Source organism: Crocodylus siamensis, chromosome 11 (genome assembly GCF_052110815.1).
Source record: "Crocodylus siamensis isolate JL-2025a chromosome 11, ASM5211081v1, whole genome shotgun sequence".
Taxonomy (NCBI): Eukaryota; Metazoa; Chordata; order Crocodylia; family Crocodylidae; genus Crocodylus; species Crocodylus siamensis.
The window spans coordinates 31,388,996-31,407,600 of NC_143405.1; the positions used below are offsets into that span (position 1 = coordinate 31,388,996).

The 18,605-nt window shown below is 44.1% G+C and overlaps 1 protein-coding gene across 2 annotated transcripts in view; it reads left to right on the forward strand.

Annotated features, from left to right (window-relative positions):
* IARS1 (isoleucyl-tRNA synthetase 1) overlaps window positions 1–18,265 on the forward strand; it is a 220,151-nt gene extending 201,886 nt beyond the window's left edge. For both annotated transcript variants that reach the window (XM_090022999.1, XM_090023000.1), the window contains exons 34-35: window positions 947–1,099; window positions 17,640–18,265. In XM_090022999.1, the coding sequence (XP_089879125.1) occupies window positions 947–1,099; window positions 17,640–17,722 (236 nt within the window). In that variant the 3' untranslated portion in view covers window positions 17,723–18,265. The remainder of the gene's footprint in view (window positions 1–946; window positions 1,100–17,639) is intronic.
* The last annotated feature ends 340 nt before the right edge of the window (window positions 18,266–18,605 follow it).

Here is an 18,605-nt window from a genome sequence, read left to right on the forward strand (position 1 = left end):
ATGAAATAAATAAATGCTTTTTCATACAGAATGCAGAAGCTGATTATTTCTTTCACTCTTTTTTTAAAGCTGCCTGTGTTCTGTTTTTTGTAAAAACGAGAGTAGAGACTAATTGAGATATGGGGTGATGGTCTTATTGGCATGCAAACATAAGTCATTGGAAATTGTTCTCCTCTGTCTGACTATCAGTTAACAAGTGCAAAAGTTGTTCTAAAAGGCTGCACGTTTAAAATTGACTAGAAAAGGTCAGCTCTATTAAAAAATCAATTGCCATCGCTTATGAGAAATTGCAAGCACTGCTGATTAAAAGGAATGTTAATTACTTTGTCAGCCTGGTGACTAGACTATAACTACATTTGTATAACTTGGTTTGATGCACATTAATGTCTTTTATATGGTCTCTACTCTTCATTGAAAAATAAGCTTTTAGTAGTTCCATGTCTTAGTTCCTTGTACAGAATTTGGAACTATCTTATGTGGACCTGGATGCTAGCAGGGAGTGCTGGTCAGGATGCAGGGAATCTGCTTGGGACAGTCTTCGCATAAAATAGTATGCACCCACCCAATGAAGTGGTTGGTGCTTTTCTTGAGCAGTTATCTGTACTTCGGCTTTGTTTCTTGCTGAAATATTTTTCAGTTTCCATAATCCATCTGCAGATACTGCAGCATCCAGTTCCTAGAAAAGAAAACCACTAGTTAACTTCCTTCATTTGCTAATTTGTTAATAGAATCTAAAGTTAATGGATATAGAGCCCCAAAAAACAGCTCTCCAGTCATCTGTGATGGGCAGTTATGTGCAGTATTTTTGTTCTGGATGTAGATAAGTGAATGCTGTGGAAGAAACTGGTAAGTTGGAAGGAAAAAAAAAGTAAATGTGTCAGGATAAATGCAAATATGACAAGGAACTTTTTTTTAAACCTCAAACGGTAATAATTTATTTCCATAGAGTGTCTGAAAGGAATGGTTGGAACTCTTCTCATGGAAAATCCAGTTGGTCAGAATGGCCTGACCTATCAAGGTCTTCTGTATGAAACAGCAAAAGTGTTTGGGCTCAGGAGCAGGAAGCTAAAGTTGTTCCTGGATGAAGCACAAACACAGGGTAAGTCTCTCAGGAAATGTTTTGCCTGCATACTCTGGAGTTTCTGCTGAATAGCTGCTATATAATAAACTAGAATTCCAGGTAAAAGGTGAAGTCTTTGATGTACATTTCACTTTATTTTTCCTGCCAATTCATCTTCTGCTTAGCTTTTAAAATCTTTAATATGCAAGTGTTTGCAGGATCCGGGCCTTGATGTGTTGAACAGAATTGAACTATCTGATTTTAGGTCTCATGCTGTAATCCCCGGTAAATTTTTTTAGCTGAAGTAATTGTACTTATGCAAAGAGATGGCACTTTTCATTTAATATCATTTTGCAGACACTACAGTTAAATGGGATGAAATGGCTAAGAATAGTTTTCTAAGAGCTTCTTTCTGCTGAACGTGAAAGACCAATCAGTAATGAAAATATTAGCTCCATGCTGATATGTTAAGTAAAAGGGAACTCTTTCTGCAGAGATAAAATAATGTAAATAATGAATGTATATAATAAGAAGCTTTTCTCTAGTAATGTGTACATTATAGAAATTATTTGCTTGGATAGGTGTGGGGGAGGAATGGAGGCAAAGAGTACATCATCAAAATCTCAGAGTTGTACTGCTCTTGATAAGTTTATACTTCTTGGCGGGCATGACAGTCGTGTAACCAGTTAACTGAAACAATAGGAGTACCATCCAAAACATCTTGCATGTGGCAAGGTTTGAGCAGAAGTAAAATTGTGCAGCCAAAGGGGAAGATATAGAAAGGGATGCAGGCAGCACACAATGCTGCCAGAATAAGTACTAAAAATGTAGTGATTTGGGTCTAAGTGCTAGCTACTATAGGGAGGTTGGAAATGTGGATTGGGATGTTGTCTTTTTAGGTCTCGCTATGTTTTGGGGGCAGGACTTGGAAATAAACAGGTTTCCACCAATAAACATAGATTTCATAGACATTTGGGCTGGAAGGGACCCCAGAGGATCATCAAGTCCAGCTTCCTGCCCCAGGGGCAGGAAGTCAGCAGGGATCACAGGATCCCAGCAAGATAAGCATCCAAATGTGTTTTGTAAGCGTTCAAAGTGGGTGCTTGAACTACCTCAGGTGGCAGTCTATTCCAAACCTTGGGGGCTCAGACAGTGAAGAAGTTCTTCCTTATGTCCAGCCTGAATCAGTCACAGTGGAGTTTGTGACTGTTCGATCTTGTCATTCCTTGGGGGGCTCTGGTGAACAGTCATTCCCCCAGATCCTGATGAGTACCCCTGATAAACTTATAGGTGGCCACCAGATCACCCTTGTGCCTGCACTTTTCCAGGCTGAATAGCCCCATGGCTCTCAGCCTCTTACCATAAGGCCTGTTTTCCTGACCTCTGATCATGCGCATGGCTCTCCTCTGCACCCTCTCAAGCTTTTCCACATCCTTTTTGAATTGCGGAGCCCAAAACTGGACGCAGTACTCCAGCTGTGGTCTCACCAAGGCCAAGTACGGTGGGAGAATGACATCCTAGGATCTGTTTGAGAAGCATCTATGGATGCAAGCCAGCGTTTTGCTCGCTTTACTAGCCACAGCATCACACTGAAGGCTTATGTTCATCTTGTGGTCAACCATGACCCCCAAGTCCCTTTCATCTGTAGTGCTAACCAATGTAGCACTACCGAGCCTATAAGGATGCTGCAGGTTTTTCCTCCCAAGGTGAAGAACCTTGCATTTTTCAGTGTTGAACACCATCAGGTTCTCATCCGTCCATTTCATAAGTCTGTCCAGATCCACCTGGATCACCCTCCTATCCTCAGGTGTGGATGCTTTACACCAGAGTTTGGTGTCGGATTTCCTCAGTCTTTCCTAACTGAAACGACTTGCAGGAAGCTGAATTTTCTTGAAATGTTCAGGTCAAAGGAAATACTGTAGCATAAATTAGAATTATATCAAGTGACATGCATGCTTTTCTTTTCCCAGTTTGCCACACTGTTTTAAAATATTCATTAGCTATCCCTTGTGTAGTTATAGAGTACTTTTACTGTAATTCATTTATGATTTCCTTAAGCCAGTGTTCAAAGTACTGCACTCCATTTGCTGCTAACTACCAAGTTTTACAGCACAAAGCTTTTCCTGCAGAAAGTATCAGTGTATTTTCCTTAAGTCAAATGTCAGGAGTGCTTTAATTGTATCAAGGGAAATATATATATTTTTTTGTTATTTTGGAGTCCATTTGGGGGAGACTATAACGTCAGTGTTGCCTGCTTGTTTAATTCTCCTAATCACGCTAAATTTACTTACATCAACACCCAAAAAGCAAACTTGCTAACTGGGTACTTTGCATCAGTTTTTCACTAGTCCCGTGGGACGCCCCTGCCCACTGTGGGTCAGTGAGGCCCAGGTGAGGGAGATTCCTTACCCTCCATCAAAGCTGACCTTGTGAAGGAACACCTTGACATGCTGGATACCTTCAAGTCAGCCGTGATGGTTTACGCCCAAGGGTACTCAAGGAGCTGGCAAGCATCATAGCTCAGCCCCTGGCACAGATCTTTGAGAACTCCTGGTGCTCTGGTGAAGTGCCTGAAGATTGGAAGAAGGCCAATGTCATGCCTATATTTAAGAAAGGGAGGAAAGTAGACCCAGCAAACTACAGGCCCATCAGCTGACCTCTGTCTTGGGGAAGGTCTTGGAAAAGATTATCAAAGAAGCCATCCTTAACAGACTAGCTGATGGCAATATCCTGAGGGATACCCAGCACAGGTTTGTTGCAGGTAGGTCTTGCTTGACCAATCTCATTTCCTTTTACGACCAGGTGACCTGTCACCTAGACAAGGGGGAAGAGATTGAAGTCATATATCTCAACTTTAAAAAAGCCTTTGATCTGGTATCCCATGATCACCTCTTGGTAAAATTGGCTAACTGTGGCCTCGACCTCACCATGATCTGCTGGCTGGGGAATTGGCTCCACAATTGGACCCAGAGGGTGGTGGTTGACGGAAATTGATCGCCGTGGTGCTGTGACCAGTGGGGTACCTCAAGGCTGTGTCCTAGGGCTTATACTTTTTAACATCTTCATCAATGATGTAGACATTGGTGTCAGAAGTGGGCTGGCCAAGTTTGCTGATGACACCAAACTCTGGGGTAAAGCATCCACACCTGAGGATAGGAGGGTGATCCAGGTGGATCTGGACAGACTCATGAAATGGGCGGATGAGAACCCGGTGGTGTTCAACACTGAAAAATGCAAGGTTCTTCACCTTGGGAGGAAAAACCTGCACCATGCTAATAGGCTCGGTAGTGCTATGCTGGTTAGCACTACAGATGAAAGGGACTTGGGGGTCATGGTTGACCACAAGATGAACATGAGCCTTCAGTGTGATGCTGTGGCTAGTAAAGCGAGCAAAACGCTGGCTTGCATCCATAGATGCTTCTCAAACAGATCCTAGGATGTCATTCTCCCACTGTACTTGGCTTTGGTGAGGCCGCAGCTGGAGTACTGCGTCCAGTTTTGGGCTCCGCAATTCAAAAAGGATGTGGAGGAGCTTGAGAGGGTGCAGAGGAGAGCCATGTGCATGATCAGAGGTCAGGAAAACAGACCTTGCGGTGAGAGGCTGAGAGCCATGGGGCTATTCAGCCTGGAAAAGCACAGACTCGGGGCGATCTGGTGGCCACCTATAAGTTTAACGGGTGTTTACCAGGATCTGGGGGAATCTGTTCACAAGAGCGCCCCAAGTGATGACAAGATAGAATGGTCACAAACTCTGCTGCAACCAATTCAGGCTGGACATAAGGAAGAACTTCTTTACTGCCCGAGCCCCCAAGGTTTGGAATAGACTGCTGCCGGTGGTGGTTCAAGCACCCACTTTAACGCCTTCAAGACTCATTTGGATGTTTATCTTGGTGGGATACTATGATCCCTGCTGACTTCTGGCCCCTGGGAAGGGGGCTGGACTCGATCCTCTGGGGTCCCTTCCAGCCCAAATGTCTATGAATCAGGATCATAAGCAGGGTAGACTTTAGTACCAGGCCATGCAAACCAAATGCCAATTATCCTAAAGACATTTTCTAGAACTGATAAGAGTTAATGCTAAAAATAATAGTTTTCCGGATGAGGTTAATGGATATAGAGAAAATAAAGTTACTATTAAAGTACTGTAGCAGACATAAGAACAGAATATACCCAGTAAGGCTGTGTGAAATGGCACCATTCCATTTTGCCTTGAGTTTTGATTTTTTGACAGAACAGTGTTTTGTATCTAATTTCATTTCAGTTTGAAACAGCTGTTCTGTTTTGCTTCTTTTAAACAGTGAGAGTGTTTTGACTCTGTTTTGACATTTCACTAGATTGGCCAGGGCTGGGAAGTCAGCCCAGCTGGACTGACTTCCCATCCCCAGGGCTCTGGTCAAAACGTTTCAACTTTCAAAACATTGCGACTCGCTTTGTTTTGTTACAAGGCTGTTTCGAAGTCCTTTGTTTCATTTTGATTTTGCTGTTTCAACCTCGAAATGAGTTGAAACAGTGTCGAAACGAAACAGCCAGCGAAATATCTCACAGTCCTGATTACCCAGCATGTATGGCTTTCATAAATGAAAAATGAGGCTGTATATGAAATATTGCTGACTAGAGAAATGCTGCCACTTGGTAGCAGTTGATGCTCTACTTTATTAAAACCCCAAGTGTTTTTTTTGCTTTTATCAATAACTGTTGCAGGACAGAGAGGCTTCACAGCAACAGATAATTTGTGCAAATGCCCATATAATTATTAAGAGAAATTACTGACTAAAAGAATGAAATAATTTATAGATGTAGAATAATATACGTTGATTGGATTCTGGTCATGGGGGAGAAAAATCTTTCATTTATAAAGAAAGTCATTAAGATATTTTTCTATGTAGCTAAAAAAACAAACAAAAAAACCCAGAAAAGGTTCATAAGGGTAAATAAAGTATAAATTTACATAAGGATAGTCATACTGTTCATCAGCAAATAGCTAAATCATAATTATGTGTTAGATGCTCTTAATGTGTTGTAGTATCTTGTAAATACTCTGTTCATATTAGGTCTTGTTGCCTTTGAAGAATTGTTCTAATCGCACCGCGTCTCAAGAAAGACAGGACTGTCGTTTGCATTACGGTTCCTTTGTATAGTTAGCATGTAAGATGGTTGCAGTTCTGATGCCTCAATTTAAAATCTTGCTTATTTTTTTCCATCTGTGTAATCCTTCAGAATAGGCTATGAAACCATATGTCTCTCTGAACCAGTTACTCTAAGATGCCAACCTACCCTGCCTGCATCTTTTTAATAGATGTAATTTAGAAAGTGATTATGTAACCTCATCTGTCGTATAACTAGCAAACTGCCCATCAAGAATGATGGGGAGGGTGGGAGAGGACAGAGGTCTGCATGGGGCATAAAAGTACTCCTCCCACACATCAGGCCAGGGCTGCAGCCATTCCTTCCCCACTTCCAATTCAGGCTGGGGCCAGGGCCATTCCTTCCCCTCCTTCCCCTCCCCCCTCAAGCCACTTCGGGCTGAGGCCAGGGCTGGGCCTGCTCTCCACCTCTGCTTTGGGCTGGGGCCCACGATGGAAGTTGCAGCGGTTGCAGCAGAGGTCACAGCCACGGTAGTGGTTGTGGCTGGGCACAGCCACTAGTCACCGCCCCTTCCCTTTCCACTCCCCTCCCTTACTTCCTCCCCGCTTCCCTGGGGCCTTACCCTCCCTGCCAGCTGTTGGGAGAAGTGGGGGTCCGGCCCCTCAGTCCGCCTCTGTCATGGTGGTGCTCCACCATGTGTCTGTCTGTCCAGAGCACTCTGAGGCAGCCAATCAGAGTGTGAATAAAGCATTATGAACAGACAGCCTAAGGCTTTTATAATATTAGGATACTTTAATTGAATTACCTGCAGTTGGATTATATTTATTTTGTAAATGTAATATTTACATGTAAAAGTCCACGAGCTGCCTTTCGTTTTTGGTAAATGTTGCTTGTGCTGTTTAGGATGGCGCTTTTGTAAAATATTTTAGCACAGTCGATATTTACCATTTGTGTAAATTAATGGTAACCCAGATTACTTTTAGTTTTTAATTTGTCTCTTCACTTTGTTCCTGTGCATATGTCCTTAGAGCAGTGATTCTTAACCAGGATGCCTACAAGTTCCTTTTAAAGTGCTGTGCCATATTAGCCCTGTTCAATATAGTTCCTGCCACTCAGAAGTTGGACAGCTCCCCTGTGTGTTGTTTGCAGGAGTAAGGGGGTGGGGGGAGGGGACAATAGAAGGTAACTGAGAAAGTTAAATGGGATTCTGAGATACAGAAGCATACCCAATACCAATTAGCACTTTCAGGTGAACTTTTCAGAGTAAAAGTTTTAAAAATAAAGTTTCAAGCTAAAATGTATTTGGAGTCTAGTCTTCATTTACACACCTTACAAAATCTCCACATAGTTCTTTCTGGTTAGCTATGAATTGGCAGCAAGCCCAAAGCTAGAACAATAAAAGCATTGGGAGCCAGGATTGTGGTACAGTAATAAAATTATATCCATCAAGTACTTGCACCCTGTCCAAATATAGCCAGTGTTGTGTTTTATCTGCATGGATTTTGCTGTCCAATGTAACACAGTTTGCAGGACCCTGATGTCCATTTGTCACAAATATTTGTTTAAAACTATTTGGAGTATCCTTAGCACCATAGTTACTAATATAGTCATTGCTGAGATGGTAAGGGCTGAAAAATGGTCTCGTGTCTAACTGAGCTGTCTATTCATTGTTGTTTTCTCTAGCCAATGTGTAGAAGGGGGCCTGGAGATTAGAGGCACATTTACTTCTAAAAATCATGCCCTTCATGGGAGCAAAATGGAGAAGGATCTTGCCTGTTACTTTTTTTGCAGTTAAAACACAAGAGTATCTCGTAAATAACTAGCCATTGTCTCTGAATTGACATTTTAGGAATATGTTTGATTTTACGTCCATGTCGCTCACTTGTTCTCAACAAAAAAATTGTTGGTAACATTTACCCATCAGGCCATGTCATGCTGTTTGAAAATAGTATAAAAAACTGCTGCTCTAGAAGATAGCTTATACATAAAATATACTGTCAGCAATCTGAATCATATAGGCCCCTGGCAGATGTTAACATAATGATGCCATTGGGATCTGAAGAATTTTATGCCTCATCCAAAAAATTGTGAGTCTTGCTGTGCCACATATGTATCACAGGATGTGTGATATTTGTGATGGGGCATAAAAGTACTCGGATCCCAGTGGTGTGACTGCCAGGGCCAAGGACCGCCTGTGCCTGAATCCGATGCTCAGCACAAGACATGCAGCCCAACATGCTTAATGGTTAAAAGCTGAGGCACTGTGACCTAAGACTGGAGAGCTTATCTTGGGTTCCTGAACCCCAAGTTTTTAAATTCTACATATGCAGCAGAGGCATGGGCTGTCCACTATTCCAGAGCAGGTCTTACTCCTGACACCAACTGAGTCTTCCTCGTCTGAATGCTGGTCATAATTGTCTTCTATCACCATTTCCAGTTCCTCTGGTGCCTATAAGCTGTAAGTTAGAGAGCAACACTATATAGACTAGCTGATAGACCCCAGTCTATGGCCTACAGAGTACTCTGATGCCAGTGTAGCCACATTGGCATTGGGGTTTCCAACAACTCCTCCATGGTCAAGGGGTCTGTTGAGATCAAGGACCTCTTCTGAGGGACCTCTTCTGCTTTTCCCAGGTTGTCATGGCTAATTACTAATAATAGTGAGGGTTGGAAGAATTGAGACCCATCCCCCCCCCCCGTGGAACTTTGGTTCAATCAGCTCTCTGAGTCTTAGCAGACATAGGGGACTTTTAAGAACTCATGATGACTGTGACACACTCACTGAAAACTTCCTTGCAGGTGATATGAGAAGTCGCATTACCTCATGTTCCACCACAGCCTAAACGACTCCTCTAGCATCCTACATAACTGATATTTTCAGGGTCGCTACCTGGAGTCCATTCATACCTTTCTGAAGCATTGTGCATGCCTCTAAAGGCGATGCCAAGCTCTGCAGAGCACTACCATGTTTGTTGCTTGCATAGAGGCCTCCAAAACCCCACTATCTGGTATGTGGATGCTATTTTGGAGTCCCCCACAAGTGAGTAAATGAACAAACAACTTGAAGGAGAAAAGGGTGTTATCTTTCAGTAACTAGATTTGTTTAATATGTCTTGTCCATATACAATGCATACCAAACCCAGCAACACCAGGACCATTGAATAAGCCAGCAAAGAGGAGAGTTTGAATGAGGAATTTACTGGGGAGTTTATCCAGCCACTTTGTTCACTGGAAGGAGGAAGAAGGAATTATTTAAAGAAGTAGCAGCAGAAAAGAAAGGAGTTAGCAGGAAAACCAACAGAATGGCTAGAGGATTTTGCAGTGCCAAAACCTCTGCCACTCCCAGTTCTTCCTCTGCCTCTACCTGTGTGGGCTTTGTCCAGGCACAACCACAGACCATCAAGGCTTTCACCCAGGTTCTGGTTTTGCTTTGTGGTGACTGCAGCCTGCATGTCCCTACTAAAGACAGCCAGGTGGGGGAGGGTGTGCAACGTGAGAGAGGGGCCTCCAGGTTGATCCTCTCAAGAGTCAGGTAACGGAGTTTCAGAGAGAGGTGAATCATCTCCAGACCGTCCATGAGTATGAGGCCTTCTTTGACTTAATGCACAAATAGACCTTCAGTATCCTCATGGAAGAGGAACAGCCATAGAAGGCATTGGAAGATGCAGATACTCAGGAACATGGAAGCTAGTCACCTGTGGCAACAGACAGCGCTCCTCTTTTGAACCTGCAGCTGTCCAGCAGGAAAACAGGCATGAAGCCCTGGCAGTAGATGAGAAGGAAGTGGGGTCAGCTACCAGATGATGTGCATAGTTGGCAAAGATGGGGAAGAAGCCAAACAGCCTGTAGTGGAAGAACAGGTCTGGGGGATTACTTGGAGGCTGCTTGCAATGTTGGGCGGGTGAGGGAAGCTCTTTACTTGGCATGTTCCTGCACTGAGCCCAGCACATGCCCTGAAGAGGCAGTGCCTTAGTTGGTCTTGGCTCACCTGACATCTGTATAGATCAGCTGCTTTAGTGAGGCTTTTTTGGTGGTTTTATCTAATAGCTGATTGAATCAGCTTTAGCTAAAAGTAGCCACACCAAAATGCCAAAAAGCCCTGCTAAAGTGCCTTATCTGTACAAAGGCAGGCAAGGTTCTTTGGGTAGATGTGTGATATCTTTTATTAGAACAACTAAATAGTTGGGGAAAAGTTATTTGCGAGCATGTGGGCACAAACACCCTTCTTTAGGCAGTGAAAGATTCTGCTCTGTACAGACTGCAGAGCTGGGTTGAAGTCATGCACTACTGATTCTAGTAAAGCACATGGCTCACAGACCTTCCTCACTTGCATTGAGGAGCTCTATCTAACTCAGGAAGTTTACGGGCCGATCAAGGGAAGGCGCTTCTAGACTTGGTTCTGGCCAGATGATCTAGTGAACAACCTGAGGTTTGAAGGGAAACTGAGTGACAGTGACCATGAGACGATCACTTTCTCCATCCACCATAAGTCAAGAAAACTGGGCAGTAGGGTAGAAATCTGTGATTTTTAGGAATGCTGATTTCCACAAACTCAGGAGATTGGTTAGTAAGGCCCTGTGGGATGATGGTCTGAAGAGAGTAGAGGAAGAGTGGTTGTTCTTCAAGGAAGCCATCCTAAAAGCCCTAAGAAACTTTCTTTTTGCAAAAAAAAAAAAGGCAGCAAAAGAGCTAGAAGACCCCCTGAAATTAAAACAAGAAACTTACAAGGGGTGGAAGTCAGGAATAACAACCAAAGAGGAGTATTCAGCAACAGCCTGCACGTATAGGGAGCAGATCAGGATGGCTAAAGCACCAACCACATACAAATTGGCAACTGGAATTAAGGACAACAAAAAAGTTCTCCTTTAGTAGGAAGTTAAAAAAAGAACAAGGGAAGAATGAAATCAGATGACTGATAACTGACGCTCAGGACAAAACCGAGCTTCTGAATGAATATTTCACTGCAGTATTCCACCAATCCAAGGCTGTTAGCCTGCTTCATATGGTACTGGATCATTATGGGGGGTAGGGTGACCACTCTCCCGCAGTTGGCATAGATCTTGTGGGGGAACACCTACACAGGCTAAATATCTACAAGTCAGCAGGACCAGATGAACTACAGCTGAGAATGCTAAAAGAACTGGCTGATGTCACTGCATGACCAATGGCAGAGTTATTTGAAGACTTGTGGCACTTGGAAAAGGTCCCAGAAGACTGGAAAAAGGCTAATGTGGTACCTATCTTTAAGAAAGGGAGAAGGGAGGACCCAGGAAATTACAAGCCAGTTAGTTTGACTTCAGTGCCTGGTAAAGTCCTGGAGAAAATTATCAAAGAATTCATTATACACAGGCTAACTGAAAGCAGTATTCTGAAGGATAGCCAACATGGCTTTGTTACAGGCACATCATGCCAGACCAACCTCATTTCCTTCTGTGACTCGCCACCTGGATAAGGGAAATGAGGTTGATGTCATATACTTGGACTTCAGAAAGGCTTTTGACCTGGTCTCCCATGATGTCCTCATGGTCAAATTGGGAGAATGTGGCCTTGACTACTTTATGGGCTGGTGACTAGCCAACTGACTCCATGGTAGGACCAAAAGTGTATTGATGGAATTCAGTCATCATAGTATAGTGGAAGGTGTCCCTCAGGGCTCAGTACTTGGACCAGTGCTCTTCAACATGTTCATTAATGATTTGGATTTGGGTGTTATAAGCAAACTGGGAAAGTTCGCTGATGACACCCAAACAATGGGGGAGCATGGTCACGCTCAAAGTTTGGCAATACAGGCCGAACTGGACAGGCTCTTGGGGTGAGCAGACCTCAACATGATGTCATTTTAACATGGAGAAATACAAAGTGCTCCACCTGGGGAGAAATAATCCACGATGCACTTAAAGACTTGGTGGTGCTATGCTTGCCAGCACCACAACCAAATGAGACCTGGGTGTCATGATTGACAACAAAATGCTGGCAGAGGTAATCGAACACTAGCATACATCCACCGAGGCATCTTGAGTAGAGCAAAGGATATTATCCTCCCACTCTACTCAGCCTTAGTGAGACCGCAGCTGGAGTACTGCGTCCATTTCTGGGCGCCACACTTCAAGAAGGATGTGGAGAAACTCAGGAGTCCAAAGGAGGGCCACATGCATGATTAGTGGCCTTGAAACCAGGTCATATGAGGAGAGGCTGAAAGACTTGGAGCTGTTCAGCCTGGAGAAGAGAAAACTCAGAGGGGACTGGTGGCAGCCTATATTGGGGTGTACATCAGGGCTTGGGGGAGCATCTATTCACCAAGGGCCCCTAGGGCAGGACAAGAAATAATAGACACTATATGACAGGTCTGGCCCACTCACTGCACTGCTGGGCTCCAGGTGGCCAGTCTGCACATGGCTGCTCCAGCGCTCCACAGCCAGAAGCAGGGCCACAGATTGGTCAGGCTCTTCAAAGCTCCTGGGATAAAAGGAGCCAGCTGGACATGCACCAGGGGGAGCAGGATGGAGGGAACACTGGCAGCCCCTCCAGACACCTTCCCCACAGCCAGCATGGGCTGGCAGCACTGCAGGCCAACAGACTGCCAAGCAACACATCACCTTCAACCATGGTGGGGCTTCCCCACTGCATCTGAGCTCTCGGCTCTTAAAGGTATGTAGTACACCCAAACCATCCCGTACCAACCTGACCGAGACAAGAAAGGACCCGGGGTCCTGCAGAGTGGCAGTTGTCCTTGGAGCCAGAGGCTTGGACCCTGCCAAGACCACACCCGTGCCAGACGTGACCCACAGGTATACACAGGGTGGCCAGAGCAGGAATGAGGCATCCCACGATGCACCAACTAGTCCTGCCTGGGAAGCGACCCCAGCAGGGAGCCAGGCTACAGAACTCACACATTGTCACACCTTCAGGCCCTGAGGCCCAAGAGTGGGCAATGCTAGACTTGCAGGAGAAGCAAGAGCATGGGAAGTCACCCCATGGGGTGCTATCGTATGTAGCCAGGGGGCAGCTGATCCAGAACCCAGTGCTCTTGAGGTCACAGCCCCAACACAGAAGTTACTCAATGGGCGCACAGTGTACCCCATGCATAGGTGAGGGCCAAAGAAGAGGCGCCCAATGCAACGAGCATCATTGCCCTGGTCACAGCCACCCTACTGAGAGTTTCAGTTTTGAGTATTAATAAGTTGCTCCTTTTCTGATTAGAGACGCTTGTACTACCATCTGGGTAAACTGGATGGAGACAGATGGCCCAGGAGGAGCAGAAAGTGCCCCACAGCACATCCAGATCTTGCTGAGACCCTAGTGGAAAGGGGTGGGGTGAAGGGGAGGTAAGAATCCCCACAGAAGAAACACCAGCCAAGGTTTTCAGGGTTTGGAGACACTAAACATCCACCAGTGGAACCTCAAGTAACATCAAGTCATGGCAGGTGAGTAGACCCTGGTGCAACATACCGAGGTGAGCAGAGCAGGCCAGCAACAATATGGTGAGTGTGGGTCTGCCACACACAAGCTAATTTTTGGGTTTCAAGAAAGCCTTTGACCTAGTGTCCCATGATGTCCTCATGGGAAAATTGGGGAATTGTGGCCTTGACAATTTCATGGTCTGATGGCTTGGAAACTGGCTCCGTGGACAGACCCAGAAAGTGATAGTTGATGGAACCAAATCAATATGGTGCATGGTGATCAGTGGCATTCCCTAGGGCTCTGTTCTCGGACTTGTACTCTTCAGTGTGTTTATAAACAATCTGGACTCTGGTGTCGGAAGCGGACTGGCTAAGTTCACTGATGATGTCAAACTATGGGGCAGTGCAGTCACCTTAGAGGATAGGCTGGCAATCCAAGCCAACCTTGACAGGCTTACGAGGTGGGCAGATCAAAACCTGATGGCATTCAACACCTGAGGAATGCAAGGTGCTCCATCTCAGGAGGAAAAACACACCATACTTATAGGCTCAGCAGTACTACACTGGCTAGCATCACAACTGAAAGACACTTGGGGATCATGACTGACCACAAGATGAGCATGAGCCATCAATGCAAATGCCACAGCCAGCAAAGCAAGTAAAACTCTGGCTTGCATCTACTGATTCATCTCAAAGACGACCCAGGAAGTCATCCTTTCACTGTACATGGCCTTGGTGAGACCACAGATGGAATAATGTGTCCTGTTCTGGGCTCTGCAATACAGAAAGGATGTGGAAAAGCTTGAGAGAGTCCAGAGGAGAGCCACACGCATGATTAGAGTACAAGAGAGTAGGCCTTATGAGGACAGGCTGAGAGACATGGGACTCTTTTCAGCCTGGAAAAGTGTAGGCTCAGCAGTGACTTGATGGCAGCCTATAATTACATAAGAGGTGTGCATCAGGAACTAGGAGAATGTCAGTTCACCAAGGCATCCCATGGGAAGACAAGGTCCAGTGGTCATAAACTCCTGGAAGACTGTTTTAGGCTGGACATAAGGAAAAACTTCTTTACTGTGGGAGTCCCCAGGGCCTGGAATAGATTCGCCCCAGAGGTGGTGCAAGCACCTGCTCAGGCACCCAAGTGTTTTTTTGAAACTATCCAATCTTGCTGGGATCATTAGATCCCTGCTGACTTTTCCTGCCCCTTGGGCAGGGGGCTGGACCCAATGATCTTGCGAGGTCCCTTCCAGCCCTAATGTCTATGAAATCTATGAGTGAAGATTGCTTTAGGCTAGACCAAAGGAAAAACTTCTTTACAAGTTGAGTGCCAAGGGTTTGGAACAGCCTCCCCCCAGTGGTGGTATAGTCACTGACCCTGGCAATCTTCAAAAAGTGTCTTGACACCCATCTTGCTTGTTGATCCCAGCAGTCTTTCCTTTCCAAGTGCGGCAGGTCTGGACCCAATGATGTGTAAGGTCCATTTCAGCCCCTAACAACTATGAAACTGTGATGGGATCCAATGTGTGATTGTGTGGCCTCCAATGTGTGACTGTGGGATCATTAGATCCCACCACACCTTTGGTGGCTCCATGGCTGTATTTATATGAGTGTCTGGGAATTGAACCCAGCTCTTGTGTGGCAGGCGGGGATTCTACCACTGAACCAGAGAGGAGTCCCCAGCTACACGTGCAAAGAAGCTATCACACAATAAAAAGCTCTAACCAGCTATAAAGTTAAGCCTTGAAAATGTGTTAACTTTTTAACTGTTTGCTATTGAGCTTTAATTTGCATGTGTAATAGGATCTCTCCTATGGCTGGGAGCCCCATCAGCTGGCAGGGCTCCCAGCTCCAAGGGTGCACCAGGCCCAGCATGAAACCCACCACTGGGAATCACAGCAGCCATGATCCTTAACTTGGGGGGGGGGGAGGGGTGCATGGAACTACCAGGCCTGCATGCACAGCTAGGACTGAGTCATCAGGCCTGAGACCTGTCTGGCATAGGTCTCACTCCAGGGAGTCCTGTGAAGCACAGGGTTGCATGTGTAGTAGGCAGGAGGCATCATTGTGTGGATTTCACATTGGATCCAATCATGTCTTTTTACCTGCATGTGTAAAGAGAGTCCCAAAGTTGGCAGCTGCTGGGGCTGAGAGTCTTCTCAGTTATGGGACTCCTAGCCCAGCTGGACATGGTGCACCCCTTTGGCTGGGAGTCCCATCCGCTGACGGCATTCCCAGCTGCAGAAGAGACACCATGTAGAAGAATGAATGCAAATGAATGTCTGAGGTCCTGGACGGATGTAGTATTTGGAGTGCTTAAAAAACCTTTGAAGCACTCCAGGTAGCAAAGGTACCAGTGAGCCTTCTGCTGTGTGCTCTGCTGTCCTTGTTAACTTCTGAAGTCCAAGAGGCATGTAAGGAGTTTTCTCTCCAGAGCCCTGGCTGGAAAGTAGGAATCCCTGCACACCTCTGTCATGGTTCTGGCATAGCACTAGGGGATGACAGAGAACCAAGCAACCCCCTTATTTTTCCTTTACTGGAGAGGACTGCTGCTGCATGCTAACACAGTGTTTGTTGAAGTGCTCTGGCAAGGGGACATATTGGGGGGCTGTATATTTGTATGGTACTGAAACATATTGGAGCAGACCCTGTAACATTAATCAATGGCCCGAGTGTCCCTCCAGTTGAGAACTTCCCAAACAGCCTTGAACACTATGCTGATTTTTAGTTGGAAGACATGCAATGCCCAGCTCTAGCAGGAGAGAGGTTTTTTTTAGAAGGAAGATGCAGAAAATCTATTGATTAGATTCATAGTAATGTAGTTAGCTATGTTTAGTCAAGTAAGGGGAAGGGTAGATTTGTACCTTATTAACTAACTGAAGAGTGTGTGTGTGTGTGTGTGTGTGTGTGTGTGTGTGTGTGTGTGTGTGTGTATACATATATGTATACACATAAACGTACATTATAGTACAAGTTTTTGTAAGCTAAACTCACTTCATCAGATGCAGTGTATAAAAAGGAGAGATACTAGAATACCCTACTTGCATGCAATACAATGTCACTTTATTTACATTAGAATCTGTGGAGTCAGGATTTCTTGTATTTACACTGAATGTCAGTAATTAAAACTACTGTTTATAGATGGTTTTTAATCCTTAATGCTGCAAAACAGAGAAATGTAAAGAAATTATGGGTACTGACAGATGTGGGGAGGGGGACGACTCACTGTACTGGAAGCAGCTGTGTTACTTTGATCCTGCTCTGCAGCGTCTGTATAGATCAGGTGCTTCAGTGGGGCTCTTCGGTGCTTTTATCTAAAACTGACTCAATCACCTATTACATAAAAGCACCAAAAAGGCTCCACTAAAGCACCTGGTCTATACAGATGTTGGTAAAGCTGGGTGCAACTAAGGCGCTGCTTCTTCTAGGCATGCTCTGGGCTCGGCACAGGAGCACACCGAGTATATAAAGTAAAGCACCATTTTGTTTTGTTTTGTTTTGTTTTTGTCCACATCTGCAAACAGCCTGTTTAGTCAGTCTGTCAGTTCTAGCGTGTAAGTAATAAAGATCAAAGAAGAAATAGAATTTGGGGACTTTAATACTATGCAAATAATCAGCTTCTGTTTGGCCAGAAGGATTCCCTTACCACTTGTAAAAGTCTGCTTTCCTGGCTAGTTTCATTATATTGTTGTACTTCAGATACCCCATGACATATCCCATTGTAACATCATCTTGTTCAAGCAAATTTAACCACACAAAACTTCCAGGACCTAAGGCTTTGACCTGAAACGTGGTTTGAGAAGCATGTGGGCTTTTCTTTTACCCAATGTTAGCTTTTTTTTCCATATTCTAATGGTACCTAAATGATGGCATCTAAAATGAGAATTTAAAAAAGCTTGCTACTCATCAGTGTTTAACCTTTTATTTGATAATTGCATTGTCAGGACATGATTTAACTTCATCTGAGAAATTCTTGTTCCAGATGCAGTTTGGGTTGCATAAAGAAGACTGTCTAAACATGGAAGTAAGAGGGTTTGTAATGTTTTGCTATATAAAGGTTACTAATTTTGTTCCATGTTCTCTCATCTTTTGTTTAGAGATTACAAAAGACACCTCCATGAAGACACTGAATATGAAGACTGTCTATGTTTATGTTATACCAACAACTGCCGAATGCTGAGAATTCCATTTTTATGAATGAGCCTATGTAGACCTCTTTTTTTTTCACAGAAGAGAAATCTTATTTAAATTAGTATACTTTTTAATAAACATCCAAGTTGTGTACTGTACTTTCAACATCTTCAATTGTACACTGAAGATGTTTTCTACCAGTGCATGTCTAATATGCTGCTTTTGGTTTCAAATACAATTTATTTTCATTATGTTATAAGATGCTTTAAAAGTTTTTCACAATAATGTCAGATCTTAACCCTGGATATCTATGCAGTAACTTGCCTGAAAGAGATGGGACTCTAGTACCTCAGTGATGCCATTCTCAGCCTGTCCTTTATACAGAGACCACCTTTAGTTTTCTAAATCATGGCTCACACAAGGATCTGTGATATCTACTATGTTCTGATAGCTTTGAAACTAATTAAGGAAGTGTTATCCAGTTTTGTGACTTCATACCAATTGGGTTTTCATAAGGTTTGTGGCATTGATGAAAATAATTCTTGATTTCAGAAATGTTGAACAATAAATTTGCGCTTTCTCCAAGACCATATTTTCCTGAGTTTGTTTAATATTTTACTTTCCCAAACCTTAGAGAGATGGTATTTTTTAATTCCTTGGGAAACACAAGCAGCTAAAAGAACATTGAAACTAATAGTTTTCATAACTGGGTTATTTTAAGTGTTTTGGTTGTGATGTTTGCAAGTTCTTGGTTTGTGTAGGCATATATAGCTGGCATTTTGCATGCACGCACACTGAATTTAGTAACATAAGTTAATAAAACAACTACTTTGAACTTTCAGTGGGTCCAAGGATGGAGAGGCCAAATAAATCTAACTAGTGACCTTGCTGGTTTGGTGGCAGACTTTAGATTCATTTTCCAAGCATACTGT